We start from the raw sequence: 24,776 nt of genomic DNA on the forward strand, positions 1-24,776 counted from the left end.
AGAGCCTAGATGAGAATTACTTCTGATCATATGTAGAGGACTATAAGACCATCTGACTGGAAACAAATGTTCTGATTAATTTTGTGTTCCTTGCAGGATTTAGGTGGTGTCTGAACGTAAGTGGACTGATTCAGACAATGACACCTAAATACTGACACAGGCTGCTAAAGTTGACAAGAATATAGCTGACCTCTTGCTTTTAAGCACTAGGCCTCCAGGACTTATAATTTATCCCCACCTTTCTTATACTTTACTTTTCCTATAATTTATCCCCAGATTTTCTTGGGTTAGAATTATTTCAAGAAAACTAAGTTAATTCAATTACAAAAAAAGGAAGAAAAAAAAAAAAGCCTAGCAGAAGAAGGACTTAATTTTAAAATGTTTTCCAGATAGGACAATAATTTGTGATTGGACTATTGACAAGAATGTCTTAATGATGACATCCATTTTTTGATACTTGGTTTCAGCCAAGCGTGACAACACCGAAGGGAACATGTTTTTGTTTTCACTTTTAAAAGTTCTAAGAAATGAAGTAATCATTCCAGTCTGCTCAGTCATGTTTTAACATTGTTTTCACCCAAACAAATCATGTATCTAGAATGAAACATAAATTTGATACAGTAGGGAACTAAAAAAGTTCTCGCTTGTGTAATTTGGCTTCACTTCTAGTAAGTGACTGCGAAGAGCTGGTCCTACTCCCATAAGGTTAATTGCTGACCCTCATTAACTTCACTGAAAACCATTTTCTTTCCTAAGCGTCACTTAAAGCAGGAAATCAGTAGTTCAAAATTATAATTCTGTGTTGAAAGTCACTGACAATTTAGTGGAGATATTTCTACTGAATTTATATAAAATGTTCATTACATTAAATTCCTTTAAATTCTGGTGGCTAATATAGTTTGCTGAGTTACCCTAAGCAAAAAAGTTATGTTTTGACAAAAATATTTCTTACCTTATTGTAAAATTTTATAGATATTTAAAAATAAAACTGGAATATTTTACTTGACAACTGTTCAAATGATAACAGAAACTTGATTAAAATTTATAACATAAAATTAAAAGTGTATATATAGTATCCTAAGTCAAGTATAAAGACAAGTGCAAGGTCCTGCACCTGGGACAACATAACCAAAGCGCCCAGTACAGGCTGGGGTCTGTGTGGCTGGGGAGCAGCCTTGCTCAGAGGGACCTGGGGGTCCTGGTCAACATCAAGCTGAACATGGGTCAGCAGCGCACTGCTGCAGCAAGAAAGACAAATTGTATCCTGGCCTACATCCGCAGAGGCATTACTAGCAGTGATAGAAATGTGATCATCCCACTCTACTCAGAACTTCTTGGGCCTCACCTGGAGTAGCGTGTCCAGTTCTGGTCCCCACAATTCAAGAAAGATGTGGAAAGACAGGAAGGCATCCAAAGGAGGGTCACAGACATGATCAAAGGGCTGAAGAACTTGCCTTATGAGGAAAAACTGAAGGAGTTAAGTCTTTTGTCCCTGGAGAAGAAAAGGCTCAGGGGGAGCTCATCACAGTATTCCAGTACTTAAAGGGCAGCTACAAAGAGGACAGAGGCTCTCTCTTCACAAGGAACCATATGGAGAAGACAAGGGGAAATGGCTACAAGTTGTACCAGGAGATACTAAAGGAATTTTTTTCAGTGAGAACGATCAATCACTGAAACAACCTCCCCAGGGACATGGTGCGGTCTTCGTCACTGGAGACTTTAAAGATACAATAGGACAGAGTGCTAGATAATCTCATCTAGGCTCCCTTTCCCATGAAAGATTGTACCACATGATCTTTCGAGGTCCCTTTCAACCTGGGCTGTTCTATGATTCTTGATTCTATAATTGTGTTCTGTGAGACTTTCGCATGAAAAATAATGGAAAAACTGGATTGAAATGATCTGACTGCCAATTGAATGACTTTATATGTTTGGGTGTGGTTTTTTTTTCCTCAGATCCATTGGCCTAGTACACCTCTGCAGGCAGAAGAATGCATAATTAAAGGAAGAGATGCTGTAAGTATCATTAATTACAAATCAAATATACTTTAATTATACTAGTGTCTGATCCAAAACAAGGATTCAGGCATCCCTAAACTTCAGAGAGATCACAGTGCAGATATAATACTAAGTGTTGCAGCTTAAAAATGTGTAACTACTGTGAAAACACACTAAATTATTAGTTTAATTGCTTTCCAAACCAGCTCATAAACAGGCAATGAACACTTTTGATCATCTGAACTTTCTCCTAATTCTTTTTCTGTTGATATTCAAGAAAGTACCTTAATAATTCTCCCTTCCCATTTCTGTTCCCTTTCATTTTCATACACATGGGATACCTTGTCTATTCAAACTTTTCCACATTCTAATTTATCTTTAAAATTCACATTCTCCAGAATAATTTCAAAAAAACAGTTAAATTATTAGTAATTATAAAATATACTCCAAATTGTTTTGCCCTATAGGTTTTTTTGGTATATTAATAAAAATATTCTGTTTTAATGAGCCCGAAACTGTTCTGTTCTTGTGATTCAGTGCTTTGACTGTAATCAGTTCCCGGGGAAAGACCTGAAAGCTCACTGACATACAGCAGCTGATACCATTGGCACCACAGGATGAAAGTTCTACTGGATGGGAGCTCTCTTTAATTTTGCAGTGTACCAACCTCATTATCTGCACCTCATAAACACACAGCAAGTACAACACCTAATAAATCCCACAACTGAGAGAGCTCACACTGTACCAAAGGATTTGAAAATGATGATAGTTTTACAGCAACATTGACAGGACCGTAGGACATAGAAGGACACATGCACAGTTTTCCCACACAAACACAGCAAACGGGCAGCCTTGACGATAACCACAACATATTCCCAGTGAAGATTAGGAAGCTATAAAGATTCCTGTTGAAGTAAAAGCATGAGAACTGCCCACATCAAGGGAATCGGTGAACCAAATTGGAAAATAGTAATAATAATAATAAAAAACAACATGATACTTTACTCCTCACACACACCTGGCCTAGAACTGATCCTTTTGGAGGTATCTTGGAAGTTCATTGCATTTTTGTGGATGCTTTTGTACCCTTGAGGATTTCAGGTGGCTTTGGTTGAAAATAGTGTTTTTCTACATTATCCAAACTTTGTGGACATTTTAAATAAATCCGAAACCTAAATTCTTTGAGCTTTATTTAATACTACCTCTCAGCATAGGCTGTTATTACAGCTAAAGCTCTGTCATCTTTCCTTCACCACTACATGATGGCATTTATTTTCTGATGTTTTGACAATATTCTTTGGATTAAATAAGTATGGAAATAGATACTGCTGTTCTAACATAATGTAAAGGTATCCCCCTCAGACTCATGAGGTTCCCTAAAATTCAAAATCTTTTACAATCCAGTTTGTCATTATGAGTCTTCAAATTTGCATTGTAATGAATATGATCATTTAAAAAACCTCATGTGTTTCCCACATCTCTCTGTACTGTGAAAGTTAGGTGTCTCTATTTTTTAAAAGAAAACTACAGAATTTTTAAATAATCACAAGATTCCAGAACAGGACTCTTTAAGAAAAAGATGTTAACATTGTAAAAGCTGGAAATATTGTAACACCAAACAATAGCAAAGAATATTCCAATCCTCACATGAGACCTAATTATGTGTAGGACTATGTGAATGAGTAAGACTAATTAATTCCAGGGAAACCTTAGAAATTTTCATTAGCATGCTCAGTATTCAGTAAGCTAAATTGCTCAACCTGAAAGGAATCTAAATTAGAATCAAAAACTTTCCTATCACTTTTCTTTTCACCTTTATTTTTTGTAGCCATAAACCAATATTAGCTTAATGGCATTATGTCTTAAAATCAACCTTTGCTATTTCTAAATTCTGAATGCTGTATTTCACACCATAAAGTCTCAGAAAAAAAAATTACTTATCAGATCTTTGAAACCTTTTTACTTATTTCCATGCTGTTTCTTTCTTTAGTTTCCTTTGCAAAAGATCCTTTACTCAGTGAATAATTAATATTTAGTAGAACTGAAAATGTTGTAATAATGGTCTCAGTGTTGGGGTACTTCATGTGTTCTCTCCTACCTCTTTCTATATAACAGAACAGGCTACTTTTACAAGCTCTTACAACCTTTAAAAGTTATCAGTTCATCTTGTAGTAGTAAAACTGCAAGTACTGTAGTCATAAACACGGTTTCAGAGAGCTTGTAACAGACTGGCTGGGACAGTCAGAAAAGCCTTGTCTTAACCTTGTTTGTGCATCATCTTAAACTCAGGACACACTTTTCTGCTCTGGATCAAGCCAAGGGAAAAAATCCTTCTGCTCTCATCCAGTGTGACAGGAAACACACCTGTTGGCCTGTGGTGTGAGAGCTTTTGATCTTTTCAATTATTTTATCAGAACTGGAAATCATTCAGATATAAAAATCGAATTCTGTAGTGATGACTAACTCTTTTACACTGAGAAGTTTCAGATGAATAGAATTCCACAGATCTATTAATATGTCTAGGGAATCTCCTAAAGACAACCACAACATTTAATTAATTAATAGAGTAGGAAGAAAAATTATTTTAATGTTCCTTTGGCTGATGCATCTCTTCCTTGTTATGTGTACAGGATATTATTAATGGAGCCAGCAGCAATGCCTAGTTGCCTGACACTTCCCAGAATAGCACCTTTTTCATTTGTATATAAATGATAAATCTAGCCATTTGGAATGACTTTTTTCTATATTTGGTATCTGCCTCATCCTGGTTTTTTTCTGCAGAAATTTTCAGGCATTTCTATGAAAACACACATGAGAAAAAATGTGTAATTTTTGCCCCTTTTTAAAAATTCCTAATATCTCTCTTCCTGCCAGTGTTTTTGAGATGAAAATCAAGAGCTGCAGGAACATGTGGCTAAAAAGGGAAACTATGTAGTAAAGACCAGACCGCCACTGAGAGTGAACAGAGGGGATAAGTCAGAAAGGTCATACTTGGAGGGGAGGGAGAATCAGGAACAGCATCAGTGCCCAGTAAAGCATCTATTTAAAAACTGCAAAGCATCATAAAATTCCTAGGTATTACCATTCTACTACCACGAGTCATCAAGTGTTTGTGAAATGCACACGCAAAGTGGGCACCTCTGTCTTTGAGTGCTGATCCATGTATAGAGGATCACATCCTGCTATCCTCACCTCATTCTTCTCTCAATTTGTCTGACAATTCAAGCAGCATTTTTTCAGCAGGTCTGAAAATTTTTGTCCAGGTGAGAGACCATGTGGAGAATTTTTTTCTTACGATCCTTATTTATTTGTTGGAGCAGTTGGAAGACTTGCACTGAATGACACAAGGGTTTAAAGAAAGAAGAGAGATGGTTTCTTAGTTTTGAACTCTATGTGGATTTGCAAGAGCTGAATTCTGTCCATGGCCCTGACTCATCCTCTGTGACATTAAGTTCTTGCAGATGGTTAATAAGACCCAGGACTGTTCTCATATAAATATAGCAGTCTGAAAACCAGAGTAGTCATCAGTGAAGGACAGAAAATTTTCAAAAAGGAAATTGCTCCCCTCTGTTTTACACATTCATTTTAAGATAGAACGAATTGCCTTTTGGAGATGTCTGGACTTCTTCAATGACTATTGAAAAAATCCTAGGAGAATAGTATAAATTACATATCTAAACTTCTGAATAACTAAAATTAGCTAAAATTAATGCCATTGTAATTGTCGTCTTGAACTTGGTGTGACTGTCTTAAAACCCAGGGTCTGAGTTGCAGAAATATTGAGCAATGAATGGAAATTAATAAGAATTTTGATCCAAATGCAGAAATCTGTAAAACCAAGTCCCAGGAGTCACAAAATCAATGAATACTTTTATCTCACTGTCTCCATTCATGGTTTCGCACGGGAAGGATAATGACCGCACATCTCAAAGGGATGTTTGAAAATGTTTTAATTGTAATATTTATGAAGCTGCAAATACACTAATGAGTCCCGGAGTATTGCCCTGGGGGAAATGAATCATTTCTTCTTCAAAGGAGGGGGAACAGTGGGAACAGATAAAGCATAAGGCTATATAATATAAGAAAATATTGATTAGCAATTAACTACAAAAGAAAGTAATGGTCCAGTGGGGTCTTATGGAAAAAGGTAAGAAAAAAGTGTTATTTTTCTTGAGATAAAGTTTATTTAACCTGAGAGAGAAATCATTTGCTGACTATTTATATCTCATGCTGAATCCAATGTCTAGCGCATCTAATAATGCTTAGTAAAACAAATATTTATATTTGCAGAGTATCTCTGAGATTAAGGCAGCTCAAAAGTGTGTTTTATAACTTAATAACTCCTAACTGGTTAAGTATCTAAAATAAATTGTGATAAATCTCTTCTTTAAACTTTTTTCATGTCAAAAATGTTCATCCATGAAATTGGTGGCACTGAGGTACAGAGTGAAGTGGAGAACTAAGATGTTATATTTAACAGAATAGAAAGTTTCAATATGCAGAATATCACCTGAGGGCACCTAAGATATTTATTTTAAAAAAAAAAACACTAATATTTTCCTGTTTATTTTTTATATAAACTAGGATGAATGTGCAAATTACATCCGTGTCCTTCACCGATACAACAGAACACATCTTCTGGCTTGTGGAACAGGAGCTTTTGATCCGGTCTGTACTTTTATTAGAGCTGGACATCCATCAGAGGTAAGAAACTTGTTTTACAGTAATGACTTTTTTGGTCTGGATTCCAGAAAAGCCTCTATGGTTAAAAAGAAATATTTAAATTCAGATGCTTAGACTTCTCATACAAACCATACAAGAGATATTTCCCCTGATGAAATGTAATGCTGATCTAAAATTCAGTTTGTGACTGGAGGAACTCACCAATGAGTGACTAGAACCACATCGCCAGAAACAGTCTCCAAGGAGCCAACCTATGCTGTGCACCTCCAACTGCCGTTAAAATCAGAAACATCTCAGAAGTTAAGACTGCATAGCACTTACATTTGAAGTTATTTGAATTGTAGAAACACAGTGTCATCTGAAATTGAGGAAGGAACTAAATAAAAAGCAATTTTAAAATAAGGCAGCTTTACATGTCATCTTTGCTCCTCTCATGAACCTCCTGTCAGGCTTCCTGGTACAGTTTAAAGGAAGCAATGTCTGTATATTTAGGAACACTATTTAAGAAAACATAAGCAACAGGCTAATAAAAATAGAAACCAAACAAACAAAAAATGAGAAACAAGATTTGTATATAAGAATGTGTGGCCCACATGGTCCTCCCCTTATGTATCACTGTCCTTCCTTCCCTTCTTTTTGTTTATTCTTCTTTCTTGTCAAACTGAAGTTCTAAAATTTTGCCCATACTGAAGTCATGGGAAAATTACCATTTCTCTGTTTGTGTAGGCCAACAGGAAGTATATTTTCTACACTAGTAAGTAGTTATATTAGTTTTCATTATCTGAAAAGCTGACCATCGGGATTAAATAAGACAGGTGTCATGTGTATGGTAGGTTAAAAATAACACATGGTATGTGAGTGAGTGGGCAAATGGTAATTTTGCTTTCTTTGACTGATAAGGACATCATGTCACTGCAGGAAGTGAAGAGACAAGATCCTTCCTCAGAAAATTGCTGTTCGGTCCCTGTTTGGTGATTTTGCTATTTGGTCAGAGTATCCTGATCCACTGACTTCCGATTACTGTCCCCCCATTTCTGCCACCTCAGCTCTCTTTCCTTTTTTCTCACTCGCTGACTGTCAAGGAAAGGAGATTAACACACGAAAAAGTCTTAAAAATATAATGATGCTATTCAATTTTGAAACAAGACCTTTATTAAAAACCAGTAAAACTCAGACTTTAATTTGAAGGGTAAGTGCTGGTTTATAATATGCCATTATATACAGTTAAATGCAGTTCATAATATGCATCTGGCTGAAAGGAACGTTTCTTACATATTGTTGACATTTTTTATTAAATGTATTGAACTTCAATATAAGTAAAATCTAACTTTGTTCTGCAAACTAAGTTGTTTCTGAACGGCTTCTCTTTAAGTAGCACATGGTGTATTCAAGGCTTATATACATTTGAACAATGACACTTTGCAGACATGTTGAGGTATAAAGGGTGGGAGGTAAAACGGAAGCCCTTATAGCAGACCTATGTATCTAGATACCTGGCTAACACAGCCTATGAAGCTAGATTCACTCTTCCATATGGACCCACGAATCAGCAGTATCAGCACAGAGGAAATACTTGCTCTGTGGTCAGGGACATTAACCACAAGTTTCAGTAGTGCTCCCTGAGCTGATGGTGAAAGGGAAGGCGCAACCCTCTTAAAGTACAAACTGTGTATAAATACAACTTAGGGATACAGACATTTAAGAACATGAAAGAATAGAAGGACTGTATTTTCTACAACCTTATCTCTCTCAATTTACTGAGAAGGCCAAAGAGAAACAATCTGATGGAACAAAATATCCAGTTGTGGCTCCTGTTCTTGGTGCTCACTAGTCCTATTTTGCAGGAAAATGTATTTCATTGTTGGCTTGCAATGAAAGTTCATATCAAGTCATCCATTTCTGAAAAGCCATTTGGTAAGAAAACAAAGCATTACTGTTTTTCCTTTGAACAGTGAGAATATCCCAAAGCCATGATCATAATCATACTGTTCGGCATCCTGATCTAGTATCTAGCATGTTTTTTGTGAGGTGCAATCCAGTTAGGAAAAGGACCATTCTGCCTCCTGTATAAAGTCTTACATGCTTTTGCAACTACAAATTCATACTTATCAAAACCAGGTTTGAGCTGTGTCTCGCAGAACACTGAGCTCTTGTCAACAAATAGTGAAGCCAAAAGGAGATTTTTGACTCCAAAAATAGGCAGAATTTCATTGCTTCATTGTCAGATCATTACTCCTTGGAACTTACTGAAAATCAGAACATCTAAGTTTCTCAAAAAACACAGTAAAAATGCCCATTCCCCTAACCAGTCTCTCTAGAAAATATTAATGCAATTTACTATGTAGTAATTGAAATGTGCTTTGAAATCTTTCACAATCAAATAGTACCATGATACATTATATACATTTAAATGCTTCTTTCATGCTTTTCATTGTTTATAGAAATTTAATGATACCTTGTATTTTGTCTTAATATAAATAATTATATTTGAATATGTTGATCATATTAAACAACAAGCAATAAATGTTGGATTTATTGAATTCTACCTCAAACTTGTGTTGCACCACCAGGGTCTAACCAAATATATTTTTCTAAATCAAATTATTTATAAATTCTATGATAAATTATATATCCATTTGAAACGTTAAATATATAATGGTTTAATGCAGTCCTTCTATTTTAATATTGGTTTAATTGATATTGCTTTGGAATTCCAGGTTGTTCACTTTCATAAAGCTGTTGTCAGATATTACCTTTCTAAAAATATACAAGTATAGTCACTGACAGTAACATGCAGTTTTTTATCTTTTTCTCTCTTTCTAATTACTTTGACTCTGATGAACGTTGCTTCCCCAAATTTAAACACTTCAGCAAATTACCCAGTGTTTTTCTGCCATTTAGAAATAAACTACAAATTGGGAAAAATAGGAGTGCTGACTTTGCAGACAGAGCAACTACTGGTGTTTGCAAAAGAACACATTACAGAATCTTGTCCAAAAAACATAAGCAAGTTAGTTGCCAGACAGTGAGTGAGTTCTTTATCACTGACCTCATGAAATACTTCCAAATGTCAAAAATCTATGCAGGTCAGAAAAGGCTGGATTCCTCCAGTTTCTATTTGTCTATCATCCATAAATGAAGGAGAGTTCTTTTCATTAAAATCAATATCGTTTTTCCTGAAGAAAGCAAGAGTCAGAGACCCTCCACCGCAAATTTCCGATGATGAATCGAATATGCCTCCTTCCCATGTGCTCTGTGAGAACAAATCTGAGATAAGTCCTCAAACCAAGTACAGTAGATGAAGAAAAGTGCAGAAAAAAAATTTACTCTGTCTCCATTCTCACCAAATCAACATTTGGCACTTCCGTTGCCTTTCATGCTGACAGGGAAAAAAACAACCAAAACAACAACAGGAAAAAAAGCATCTGTATCCAGTCTCTTCCTTTTGCACTGATATAAACTCAGTTTTGGCAGTAGAAGGCAAATGGTGGAAGAAGTGCTTTCTGTCTCAGTCTATGTTTCTTCACATCTAGCTGCTAGTAGAACAGTACTCCACTTAAGCTCCTATGTAGCTTAAAATACCCTAGGTGAATTATGACCAATTTAGATAAATCAGATGAGCTATCTGCAGTCAGGCGATGATTTTATCTTAATGAATTATCTATTTAGCAGAGCAACAGGTTTTAAGGGTGCTCCAGAGGCCTTCTTATGATCCAAACTGCCTTATTAACTAACTCACAAAGCACCTTTAACAATTCCAGAGAGGAGTTCCACTAAACATGGCTAAAGATATTACTGTGCATCCATAGAACCTGCAAAAACAGTGGAAATTCCAAAAAAAAACATTATGCAGAAATAATATCCTAAAGTTTTGCATACTATATGGTGATGAGACAGGCCTGATTTCTGGGGGGAAAGCATCTCTGCATGACAAAACCTGTTGAGGGAATGAAAGTTGTGGGAAAGGACAGTGCCTGAAGAGTTTTTCTTCCAGAACTTGCTGTAAATTTTTAACATTGAGCTGGCAGAGTACCATTTTCAGTGTCTCATCTAACTGAGTTAACTGCCGACAGCTGTATTTCTCCACCTCAGAAAGCTGATGGACTAAGTCACCCTTTCCACAAAATGCACTGGCGGTTTCTGGGAGTCTCCCTTAGATGTCCCTAATCTGATGTATTGCATATGATGCTATTTCCTCTTCAATTAGCCAGATGAGATTCTGCTTATCAGGGAACAACAGCTCTAAATTCTAAGTCTTTAAGGCCTGTTAAGGAGGAATTGCCTTCAGTGAAGCAGCAAGTGTATTTGCTTGGAGGATAGTTCAGTCAAGCTGGAATTTCTTCTTTCTAGTCTTAGTCCTTAATATTTCATTGGATGTGGGGAGGGGCGCTTCTTTTTTACATAGTCTGTGATTCAAAGCATAAACAGGATAAGGTTCAACTGTGCAATAAGCTTTCCATTTGCCTCTCTCCCCAGGCAAATGGAGGCAATGTGAGGTCCTCAGCTCTTGCTTTAACAAATTGATGTGCATTGTCATGGAAGTTAAGAGAGAACGTTCCAGTCATGTCTCAGTTTGTTATATGACATAATTTTTCTGTTCTTGACCAGCATTTGGTAATATCACCATTCTTTCTGCTTTGTTATGAAACAAAACCATATACATACTTATATCTACTATTTTAGGATATTGTTTCTGACATATCTTTTTATAATCAAGACAAACAACGATTTGCCCGGTTACTCCCTCTCCATGTTTTTTCCTATTACCTCATCTCCGTTCTCAGTTTGCAGAAGATTAAGGAGGAGGAACATCTGGTTTCACTGACCAAAGAGAAGTGGGTGTTGGTCAATCCTTCATTAGATTCTTGCCCTGAAAATATTCACTCAGAGACACAGTGTCCCTCTGCATGGATAAACAGCCACCAGTTAGATCAACTTGATCTATTTATGGAATTGAATCTGCAATCTTAAATACTACAAAATTGCTTATTTATTGCAGTGCTGCGAATCTATAGTTCATGTGAAACTAGTCATTAAGCTGGAAGATGTTTAAACCAATACCAGGTGTTCATATATATGAAATGCTGCCAAATAAGCAATACAATGTCATAGAATTTTTTACCAGAGAGGTTCTTTACATCATCTAGGCTAAATGCCCACATCACAGGCTGACAAACTGCATCAAAAGATCCAAAAGCCCCAAGTTTCAGTTAGGTTAAAGCATTTTAGGTTTTGGAAGTTAAATATGCAAACATTTTGAGAGAGATTAAAATGGTAACTAAACTCCAAATAGGCAGGAAATTAATCAGGTGAGCATTACCCGTAAGCTCACAGCACACAACAAAGGTGCTCCGCTGCAAAAGGGGAAAAGAAAAAGCTGAAGACCCACATCAACCCTAACCTGAAGAAGTATTTTTTACTGAACCCATGGCTTATCTATGTTCTCCTAAGAGAATGAGAAAGTACTAGCCAAACAACACATTAAATAGATTTTCTGCACCAGCGCAAATAACAACCCAACCTCCGTGACTGGCCAATCTCTGAACCTTCAAAAAAAAATAAGACAAACATCTTCTTGTGAAACAGGGTGAAAAATTTCCTTACAAACCAATTGTGAGAAATTAAAGTTCAAGAGTTTTGTCTATAATGACCTTAATGAAGAGCGGTATATGTGAACATCAGCAAGGAAAATGAAGAAAGGGCGACTCTGTTCTTCCCATGCTTTGCTAGGAAAGCCATAATGGGTATTGCATAAATAGAAACAAAGGCCAGAAGAGGCCATCAGAACATTTTATGTGGTCAGTCACACACTGCATGGGTAATTTCTCCCAGATATTGAATTCAAACATATTCAGCAAAATATGTATTGTCATTTCAAAGAATCCAGATAATGGTAACTCCTCTATTTCTCTGGTAAGCTGTCCTAATATTTAATTACTTTCAATGTTAGGAAATAGCCCCTTACTCAAGGTTAATTTTATCTAAGTTCAACTTCCTGTCATTTGACCTTGATATGCCTTTGATAGTAAAGTTGAAAAGTCTCCCACTATCTTTTCCACATCTTTTCCACATGTAAGTACCTATGCACAAAGATCAAGCCACCTCTTTACTTTTTTTGATAAGCTGAATAAATATAGCTCCTTAAACCTCCTATCACAAGGATTCCTCAATCATGTTTGTGTCCTTCCTGTGAACTCTCTGCAGTATTTTCACATGTTCTGGAAGTGCGGACACTAGAACCAGACATGCTATTTGATGGTGTGTATACAGGGAAGGTCACTTCCCTACCTCTGTTTGAGATTCCTCTTTTCATAGACTCAAGTGCTGAGTTCTTGGCACAGCATCACAATGAGAAATCTCATTTTAGTATTTTGCACTTGACCCAAAGTTCTTCTCTGGAGCACAGAGTTATCCTAGTTTACACACTGAGTTGAGGCACCTAATTAACTGTCTCATATGACAAGGTCAATGACGAGATTTCTAGAGGTGCCTGTCACTGTCAGCTCTAACAAGGCACCTGGTATGCCAATGATCCTAAATGAGGCACCTCAGTCTAAAGCATGAAGATAGCCTCACTCCACCTTCTAGGGCATTCTCTATTGCAAGAGAGTGCACCTTGCTTACAGTTCTATTAAAATCTACTTTGTTAGCTTCTAATCTTTAACTTGGTATTCAGAGCATTCCATAACCCGAATGCACCCAGAGCTCTCATTAACCTTTCCCCTTCATTATTTATGCCTCCCCAGTCTTTTTGTAAAATTTACTAGGAAAGAAATCATACTGTTTTTTTTAAAATCACTGCTAAATTGAAAATTCTTCTATCAAAAACAAAATTTAAGGAAACCTTTAGTAAAGAAGGAGTCATCAATGCATACCTAGTAACAACTGTACTTCGATATATGTCAGCAGTTTATATTTCTTAATAATGCTACAATGGACATTGTTTCATCAAATAGCTATGCACTAAGTCAAATGCCCGGAAGAAAGCCAAGCATTCTGTATCAGCACAGCTGTTCTTATCAGTCAGTCTTACACATTGTAACAGGCAACAGGTTTGTTTGACAGTACTCTCCATCCATAAAATGAGATGAATGACATTCATTACTTTTGAGTACTGTCTAAATATGGCCGTACTTAAAGTTTAAGTTCAATTTGGCAGATTAGTAGAGAATGTGAATTGATCAGCCATATGAAATGAATTTTCCATCGTATTAAACCTGCCCTTTGCAAGATTAAAGACAGATGGTAAGGAGAGAACGAATCAGTACAGAGGAATAATACTATTATCCCAAAGAGAAAGAAATACTCCACCTGTGTGGTAATTTGGTGGGGGTAGGTAAAATATTTCAGCTCTCATCATAATGATTTTTAGATTCTGCCACCTTTATTTATGAGAGAAAGTAGTTTTCTAAGTGAGGGCCGCTGGTGAAGTCTATGGCATTGTTTGAGGAGTGGAGGTACTGCTCAATGAGATGTTAGCCATCATAAATAAAACCAGCAAAAAAGAAACAATGACAGAGTTCAGTTAATATTTTTGCAGGTTTATAAAATGCCCCCTTATTATTCTATAACTGTTCTATAACTTATGACTGATAATTATTCTTATTTGACTGAGATCTATCCAGGAGAATTATTCCAGATTAAAAAGTGAACTAAAAAGAAGTATTGCAGTTCATACGTGTCATCAAGAGGCAGTGGATCCACTCCTCCGCCCTTTCTTCCAGAATGGCCTAGTTTGGCATGCCCTGTTGAAGCTCTGCAAAAGGACTGTTGTTTATCTAAGGCTCCACACCACAGAGACAGACAGAACTTCCCCAGGGCATCTGCTTTCCTTCTGAAATCCATTCTCAGTTGAATGTAACTGTTGTCCTCTCCATACCCAATGCATCTGTTGCTCCATCCATCACCCAAGCCTAGACTGTAAGCTCAAACCAGAGACCTGTATCGTTCCTTTTTTAATTTTTTTTTCATGACCTTTGTCCTTAGTTGTTATGATAGCAATCATTAGAGGAGAGGACTTTATTTGGTATTTGCTCTGATGTGACCCTCGTAATCTCAAAACCAGTATTACTGTCAAAATCAAGGAAAAAGGAAAGTCTTGGCTAGCCAGGCTCTGCGTGAAGAACACATTTCCTCACAGAAATCCCCTCACTTCTGTATAGCAATTTTGTACTATCTTTAGCTCCTCTTTCACCTGGTCATACGACTATATCTCCGTATACAGCTATTCAAACCTTTTAATTCTAGAGACCCCTTATGTGGTCCCTGGAATTTTCATACATACTATCCCACTAGTGCAATGTAATCATAATGTGTTTTGCTAAAGGTCCTATTCTATGCCATAGGACCCTAATGAGTTTATGTGTCCAGCTAAGGTCATGCAAAGGTGTGTCTCCCAAAATTCTGACCAAGTCAGCCATTTCTGCTTAAACACTCTGAACTGCTAAGGATAAATGGCTGTGATTTCTATATGCAGGCTTGGGGTAGTTTGATTGTTGTTTTTTTTTCTTATTGCCAGAGTATTTCACATACATTAAATCAGGAAAATATATTATTTCTGTCACTTTAGGCCAGATATTTTGACACAAGTCACAAATTGCTAATCCTTTAGCAAACCCAGACAGCAGTCTGACATAGCTCCAGATTTTAAACATGTTTTCACATTGGAGCCCAATGTGTCTTAATCATTTAACTGTGGAATAAAATGCATAGACCTAAAAAATACATCTGAATTTTTAGGGAGGATTTAATGTCCGTAATATTTTATGCACTCGCATCCCATAGGACGATTGATCTTTTCAGTATGTCACTGAATAGTAAAGAGGATTGAAAACAGATCCTCAGAAGAAATACCACCTCCCAAATAATCTTAATTATGTCAAGTAGCAAAGAACTGACTATTTCAGCCAGTTCTTTGAGGACTCTATTCCTAATATTGTATCCCCATTTGGCTCAGGAAATGAGTGAACATGGAAGGTGTAATTTTCAAAGTTAGTAATCCTCTGACAATAAGCAGAGCAATTTTTTGCCTGTGCTTAGATCCTTTTGAAAATTAGCATTTGGATATTTTTAAGAAGATATTGCATCTTGAAAGGTTCTTTTACTGTTGGAGTATCCTAGTTTTACTTACCCATATATCTGCATGCCTGTGTTATGCTGACTTAAATAGGCCAATAATTTGCAATAGGAACTCATTAAAGTATTCATAGAACAGCATCCTTTACATAACTCCATGGTATTGATGAATTGTCTATTGGTTTTAGATTTTTAATTTCTTGAATGAGTGAGTTGGATTTATATCAATTAGGCTGTTACCTAATATTTGGAACTATAGTTATCACATACTGCCAATACACCTTTTTCTTGTCACCAAAATTTAGTCTGCTTAAATACAAAAGGCCATGTGATGTGAGATGTCTTTTCAGGCCTGACAAGTATGTTATTTTCTTTTGTTATGCAAAGACAAAATATTCTCCTGTGTATCTCTTTTACGACATATCTTCTTGATGAGGCAAGTGTACAGATTAAGACAGGTCATGCAGTTGAGAGTTCATTTTGAAGACTTATATTTGAATTATATTTTCTACTGATTTACAGACATGTTCTGTGATTTTTCAGATTTTTTTTTAATGGGGAAGCCAAGGTTCATTCTTCCTAAAAGAAGCCTCTGCATAGTGTATTCAGTGTGTCTCTCCATGTCAAAATAAAAATGTAAAGATAAATGAATTTACAAAAAAAACCCCAAGAAAATAAGTGAAAAAATGTTTTGAGATATAAATAACAAAAGAATATTTGCAAAAAAGTGTCATGTGAATTTATATAAAAACATTATAGTGCAAAAGACAGTGGAAATCAAGATGAGACTTTGTGCACTGCACTTCACTTTCTATTGTGGTCACGAAATTTCTCTGAATTCACTCAGTATTCAATTTCTCACATGAGAATAAAAAGCCGGTTACACCAATGAAAAGATCTACAAATCTTACATTTGATTCATTTTGAAATAAATTCTTTGGCTCCTCATGTTAGACTGTGCGAGTACGCATGGGTACATATGGATGTGCGAAATGCCAGACTAAAGGTGCAATGTTAAAATTAAACCAGACTTAAAATTTATATGAATAAATGGGAAAGTGCCTATGGGTAACAAATGTTTCTTTGTTTAGAAATAGCACGCTTACTATGTTAAATATTTTGAAATTTTATTTTCTACAGAATAAAGTCTGTTACTGTCTTGGATATTTCCTAAGTTGCATTAATTTCCATGGTACTAAAGACTGTCAATAAAGCTGCAGCAGAGTCCCACTGCATATTTAATTTGGTGAAGTTTTTAAATCACAGTTTTACCCATGTGTTAATTTATTGTTTTGTCACTTTGGTTTTAAGATAGTATTAATTAAAAAAAAAAAAGAGTACATGGAACCAGTGAATCCAAGAACAATATCTCCTATTTTGGAATAAGGATCTCAGTGTCATTCTCACCAAGAATAAGGGCAAAATTGCAACGGACTTCAATGGAAACAGAATTGTGAGAGGATGTAACCCTGCAAGCGAAAACCTCACAGCTTTTGTACAGGGGTTCAAGGAAAGCTTCTGCACATGCTGTCTTCAGAGTAGGGATGGGAACATCCCCTTGGCAACCCTCTCCCTCCCGTACCCTCTCCATTGCAGCTCTCCCTCTTGCTCTGGGCTTCAGTCTCCAACTCTGATGACCCTTGCTGAAAGCCCACTCTACCAGTCACTCAGTCAGCCAGACGGTCCATTAGAATGTCCCTTCCCTGTGGATTCAGCGTGTCCCAGTGTGTCCCATCCCTTCCCAACAGTCGTCTTCGTCAAACAGCGCAATATGATCAAATAAAGTGAATCTTTGATGTTCACAATCCCTTTTTTGATGCTTTAGGAATTACTTGAACAGCAAAAAGAGCACATCATATGACACTAACACCACAGGGCTTTATTAAGGATTTTAAAAGAATGTTTCTCATAGTTTCGCACAAACAATGCATCCCTATTTTACACTTTTCCATTCAATGCAATTTGCATATGAACCCTGTTATTCATAGTTGTCTTTAAAAAAGTCTCAAATATATGACCCCTAGTAAACAAAATGCAACAGCTCTTTCACTTAATGTCATTCTTACTCTAAGGTTGAATAACTATGAGATCATTAATGCTAAGAATGAATTTTGTCCAGTGAATTACAGTGAGTAGTACAGCCAGTGTTAAAAACTATATTCACAAAAATCTGCACAGTCTCTCCCCACAATACTCTCAATATGATTTACTATCCTGCAATATAAGTATCATGGACTTCTTAAAAAATGAAAATCACAACCAAATCCAAAACACCAAAAAGCGACCAAAACAGGTACCAACTACAAAAAGGCACAGGTCTCCTGGAGAGCAGACCTTGGCTATACTGTTGGAGCACATGCTTTCACAGTTAAGTATGTAATTAAAGGTTTTGAAATGGTTTAAATTTCCTTTTACAAAAATCCAGATAAGTTTTACTTTCGTGTTACCTGGAAAATAATAAAAATTGCAAGTGAAAAAAATCCCCTTACAGAAAATCGAATTATTTTTTCTCATAAAAAATATTATTGTAGAAAAATCCGACCAAAGCCTCTATATTTTTAAGTCCCTCATTTAGTGAAAAGATACAGCCTTTGTATTAACATTGAGAATAGACTTAGGTTCTTTGCTGAATGGGAATGGAAGTAAGCATATGTTTTAAATTAGTCACATGCATAAATGCTGTCTTGAACCAGAGCAAAGCAGCACTTGGCATTAGAGAAAGCAATTTTCTGCAACAAAAGTTAAATGTAGCCTTTAAATTTTAATGGCTCTGATTGACCTTTTCTTTCATTATTATTTATAGCCTACATTATTCTTCATTGTCTGGAATTATCAATTCATACTGAGTTAATGGTAAAATGCTTGATGCCCTTGGAAATATCTTCTATTTCTTTTTAAACAACATTATTACTTTAATAATAGTTGAAAGTGTATTATGTTTTCTAAGTTGTAGGTATCATAAATCAAACCCCAGAACCCCATTTATTTTCCCAAACTACATGTAGAAATTTGTAATTCCACTCCCAGCTCTCCATATGTGTTTTTTCATAATTTTTACCCTAATCACTGAAAAGCACACGTGAAATAAATTGCATGTTCAATAGCTGTGTTGGATAATCTGTGAGGAAACTGTCAGTTTTCTTCTGACATTTTTCAAGAGATTCCAATGTCACAAGCAGCAAGGAGGGTTAGAATTATGATATTAGCCTTCAAAGCTGATTATTAATGTGTAACGCTTATTTCATTTAAACTGGCATCCCGTGGAAGCTGACACATCTAACACCTGATCTTCAGTTGCTTACCCCAGTGATGGAAATAACTTATTGCAACCATGGAATATTTGGTATGCTGTCCTAAAAGGTGAAGGAGGAAAATCTCTCTTGAGGGAGTCATTGCTTATATTTCAGTGACTTTTTCAGACAGTTACATGCATCTGCAAGCATTTATGATACACATCCTGCTTTATATCAAAACTGGTGAGATCCACTTAGAAACTTCTCCAAGTTGCACTGAAATCCAAATTTTTGTCTACCTTCAGTGTTAGCACTAGATTGTATATTTAAGCTACAATCGTTATTCAGAAATTCCAGCTGTTAAAATGCAGATAAAGAAAGGATACTCTGCATACTGCCTAACATTTTAATTCTGTCAGCATATAATTAGCGGTTTTAAACACATTCATGTCATGAATGTTAAAAGAGATGGGTTTATCTTTACGATTGATTCTCAGGGGAACAGTTAGCTACATTAGTAGCTTTTTCATTGTGATAGTATAATTTGGTGTACAATGACACAAAATCTTTCCACATCATCTGGAAGACTTAAATACCAGCCAAGTCTCCCTGGTCTGACTATCAGTGGCATTTGACCAAGGGAAGACCTGATTATGGTGGTTATGGTGGTTTATGATGCCTTAGTGGAATCGTGTCTTGTTCTACAGCAAAAATAAATCACTTTCTGTTCCCTATGTAGGAAGAAATATGAGCCATACACTACAAACCATGAAGTATGGATAATGCAACTTCTTCAAGTATTGTTTCAAAATAATTTTGTTTCCACTTCTGATCAATCTACCTGAGTATGTTTTTTCTGTAATCGGTTTAGAATTTGTTACTTTTTCCTTTCATAGACAAATACATTGTTGTTTTATTGTGGGGAAAAGCCTATCCCACAGAAGGCATTAGGACTAGAAAAATCTATCATATTTTAACTCTCAGTTTATCTCTCCTCTTATTCTACATCTTTATCTCAAAGAATTGTGTTGGTTTTTGTTTATTTAACTGATGCATTGACAATTAGTTTAGTTGAGATCCCAGAAGAAAAACTTTTTAATGAGTAACTTTATTTTTAATACCTGATTAGAGAATAAATGACATCAGAGCCAGATTGTTTTTAGAAATATTTCCTTTACAGCATACTTTAAGACAATTATGACTTCCTAGTCCTTTTGCACAGTTTCACAAGGTTTTTCTTTCCCTTCCTGAGTTCTCAATAGTCTTTTTCTTTTCTGCTGTTGACCCAAAATATTATGGTACTTAGTTTTGAAAAATACCTGGTATGTGATGTTTGAAAAGTATGGAATGGAGCTGAGATTTCCACACACAGAGAAATATTTCTTCATTGTTTGACATTTATGCAACAGCAGAGGGGGAATAGTTACTACTGATGTGCCATTGAAGCTGATACAGCAGAAAATAATGTTCCTGCACCACCAGTCTCTACCCAGGATGATTATTTTCTGCTGCATCAGCTTTAACATCAGGCACTAACTTGCCAGGTTTAGGCCAACACAGGGGCTTCTGGAGAGGTGAGATTCTGAATGCCTTCTTACCTCATGGGTTTTAGGACTGTTACTTAAATTTTGTGTGGTTTTTGCTTGCTATTTTTATTTTGGAGTGGCTTTTTTCACTTCAAGTAGACATGAAACAGATGTTTTATTTTTCCAGAACTGCATTCTGGGTTATATCCCATTTTTATGAAAACTCTCTAACTAATGTGAATCTTACTTTTTGATCAGAAGTTGCAGCAAAATGGCATGTATTATTTAGACCGGTGGGAGCAGAAGATAAGTACATCAGCTTGGCTGATCTGGGGATTAAGGAGTGAATAATGTTTTGAAGGGCATGGGCTTGTGACAAATTCAAGAATAACTGTTTTAAATGAAATGCAGAGAAATACTCAATTACTCATCAATGAGTGGGCACAAAAGTTCTACAACTTTCCCACTTTTTTATATATATTTTTTCTTTTCATCCTTGAAAAAAAATTATTTCATTATTATTATTATCTTACCAGTTTTCCATTCCATGTGATGGTCAGTATCTCTTCTGCTTCTTTGCTCCTTGTTTTTTATGATCTTTTCAGGAGAGCATAACTGTCATGAGTGGAGCTACCTGAAGAGAAGAGAGCATTAGTTTTGCTTTGGGGGCAATTGCACTTGTTTGGGAAGAGAGACATTTGTAGGTCGTAGGGTGGGATAGGTGGACATACAGGTAAGTGATCTGAAGGAGAGTGGGGAATACAGCATTGCGGAGAGGCGGCATGTAGTCAGGTTTCTGTATCTCTCAAAAGCAAAACTTTCTAAGGACCGAGCTGCATATGCTACAACCCCCAAAAATTACATGAATGTAACCAACAGCAGAAAAAAGAATGTGCTATAAAGACATAAGGACTAAAAGGACTACATATACTTGAATAAAGACTACCTGGACACTATTTTGTCCAGTCTAGATATACCAAGCCCTTTTCTGTGTAAATACTGAGTTATTCTAATAAGTATCTGTAAAGTCAGGTCTAATAAAACCTGATTTTTATGGTTAAAAATCTTCTGGGACCTCTTTGAGAATGTTTGCTGTAAGGGAGAGATCCAGGCAGATCCTCCTCAAAATTCTGGGTTATTTGGGGTCCTGTCACATATAATTTTGTGTCTCACAAAACATTTGCCTTAACGTATTCACAATGTGAACCCAGTTTACTGAACAGTTTACTGAACAGGTAGGTTGCGTTTATTCGATATATGTGTATAATCTGCTTTTCAATAGACTTTTGAATAAAACTGTTACACAGAACTGGAACTGCTAGACTATCAAAATGTTTACCAATCACGTTCTTGAAGGCCAGGTGGCATGTTTTTTATGAAGCTTTTATAGCTTTCTCTCTATTTGCCCGCCCCCATCCCCGTGTTTCGTAGTATGCTTCTTTGTTAATATGTACATTAAAAAATATTGTGCTGTCAATTGATATTTTAATCAGACATTAATGGGCTCTTTTGAGAAAGCTGGGACAAATGTAGCACTGCAAATTAAAATTTAAATTGTAAATTCTTTCCCAGGCTTTAAAGCCTTACACAGGCAAATTAAACTAAGTTGCCAATATTTTTTTTTATACTGATATTCTGTTAAATCCACTGCAGAAATCACATCTGCTCTGAAAACCATAACTGGGGATAAATTCCTAAACATACTTTTATGAAAAAGAGATATAAACATCTCAAAGCTACCAAGAGAAGATAACACAGCATGATATATTTAACAACTACTGCAAAAAAAATGTTTAAAGAGGGAAAATACATTCCATGGCTAGATATCTATTTAGTGTTTAGATAATTTGGAGAAAAGATAGAGGAATCTTCACTCCCTACTCCCACAGAAATGAAACAAGTGCAATTTTAGTGCATATTTTACTGCTTCTTTTTGGGCAGTGCACACAAAGATGATTTGTAGAAACCCAGAGAATTTTTGCTAGTACATCCGTGAGCAACCATAATTGTGTTTTTTCCCTAATGAATTCAATCCATTACAAAGGTATAACAAATTTAAAGCTCGTCTCGAAGCACCATTTTCTTTGCCTGTAGCGTTTACGCTGTTTTCTGTGATTTTTTTTTTTTTAAAGGATCATCTGTTTCAACTGGAATCGCACAAATTTGAGAGAGGACGAGGCAGGTGCCCTTTTGACCCCAGTTCTTCCTTCACCTCCATCTTAATTGGTAATGATCTTTATGTCACAAGCTTCACAGTCCTTTCAATCTGTCATTCTGAGTCTCTTTCTTCAGCACACCGAGGTGTTGTCAGTCTTCCATTGCAACCTTCTACATGTCAGACTTAATCCTCATGGTGCTGCCCACATTAATATTACATCCCAGGCAGCATTAACTCCAGCAAGGGTGTCTCACTGAAGTCAGTAGATGTTATATGACATGTGCCTGAAGAGATAATTGTTGTGTAATTCTGCAAATAATCATTTCCCACTTTCCTTCAAACCAAGGCAATATGTCTAGCTTAGTCTTTTACACCACTGAGACAAATACACAAAATTTACTATTTTTCATCTACTGAGATGTAATCCAAATAACAAGCATCTTGTAAAAATATGAATTTAATTTTTTTTTTAATCAAGCATTTATTGTTTATATAAATTATGGCTTTTGAGATCAAAATAGTTTTTTTTCAATGCTGTCTTCTAACAAAACCATCCAAAACTACTTATTCTTTGTTAGGAGAGTTGATCTTATACTTGACAGTTATAAAAATAGAATTCAGTCTAAGACCTGCAGTGCCAGAAAGCTGTGCTGAGATAGTGCTCCTCTGTGCCTTGCTGGTAAGTATATCTGTAGGGCTGGGACCTTTGAAGTTGTAGCATAGCGAACCATATGCTTGTTTCTTCTCTAATGTTTTCCCGAAAACATTTTGTGAGATCAAGCAAACATAGTCTTGGCAATATTATAGTACATTGACTAAAAATAGACTGGAACAGCAGGTAAAAGGCAAAAGCTAGATGCACTTAGGGAGTAACACAGTGATTTCTGTTCTTCGAAAACATAAATAAGACGAAAATTGAGCATTCAAAAGGACTAGTCATCAAAAGAAAGAGCTAGAAAAAGAGGCTAAAGATCAAATAAATTTTCAACTTTTCAAGGATAAAAAAATAGGAGATTTTAGGACCATTTGAAATTAACATTTGAATTCATATCTTAAATTCAGACAGCTAAGGTCTCTGATTGTGAACTACTATGATATATACCTCACCCATGGTGGTGAGGAAGTATTGGTCATGAGTGACAGATGCATTTTTACGTGCTAGGTTTATTTGTTCCTTTACAATAACGAATTGCTTACAGGATGAATCTTCACCCGTAATGCAGCAATTCATCAAAATATTGTTCATTCCCATTAAAAAAAAATAAATTACAGCTCAAATTCTTAAGAGTTAGTGGGTTAAGAAGTCATGAAAGAATCAGAAAAGACTGCTGTATTTTGACTGACCTTCCAAAATCCATGAAGCACAGATTGTTACGCTTTTCTTTCACCCTTATTTCTAAATTGTTTCTACAGTTTTTAACAGATTCCAGTCTTAGCTCAGCCTGGGAACAAAGACTCATCCCATGGAATTTGCTGTAGGCCTGAAACCTCATGGTCTAATCTTGAAGTCCTTCTCAACCTTTCCTCAGACAGAACTAAGTAAATAAATTAACCTGATCATGTTCCTACTGTGAGATCAATGTGAATTTTATTTGCTTAAATGGAAGACAGATTGTCCTACTGAGCACTTAAAGACTAATGGTTAGTCCTTGTGTTTCTGGCCTATTCATTAGTTTCCCTGGATTATGGGAGGTCCTATGGATCCTCACAGTTTTATCTAAAAGAGAAATCTATTAAATAAGACCTTCCCTGATAAATATTGATTAGAGTCTTGGACATCCACTGACAAAGACTTATAAAATCAGTCTCACAAAACCAACAATTCTGTAATATGGCAAGACTACAGAAGAAAATAATACATTTTTATCAGATCACTGATACAACACCGAAAAAATAAACTTGTGCCCCTTCATCAAAACTAATATGACCTGAGAAAGCTATTTAAAGGCTGTTTTTCTAGGCCTCCTTTGGAAAATCTATAATTTCAAGGGATCATAGAATGATATTTTAAAAACATAACAAAATTCTTCAGAGTTTTGTATTTTATCTATGCTTTTATACTTTTTATGTTATTGGAATGAAACACTTCCAACACTTAGAAAA

At 35.9% G+C, this 24,776-nt stretch overlaps 1 protein-coding gene across 1 annotated transcript in view; it reads left to right on the plus strand.

Moving 5' to 3' along the window:
• Positions 1-24,776, plus strand: part of SEMA3E (semaphorin 3E) — a 144,552-nt gene that overhangs the window by 83,918 nt on the left and 35,858 nt on the right. The window contains exons 3-5 of the mRNA XM_074573364.1: positions 1,957-2,016; positions 6,583-6,702; positions 22,648-22,741. Coding sequence (XP_074429465.1) covers positions 1,957-2,016; positions 6,583-6,702; positions 22,648-22,741 — 274 coding nt within the window. The remainder of the gene's footprint in view (positions 1-1,956; positions 2,017-6,582; positions 6,703-22,647; positions 22,742-24,776) is intronic.

Source organism: Larus michahellis, chromosome 1 (assembly GCF_964199755.1).
Source record: "Larus michahellis chromosome 1, bLarMic1.1, whole genome shotgun sequence".
NCBI classification, from domain to species: Eukaryota; Metazoa; Chordata; class Aves; order Charadriiformes; family Laridae; genus Larus; species Larus michahellis.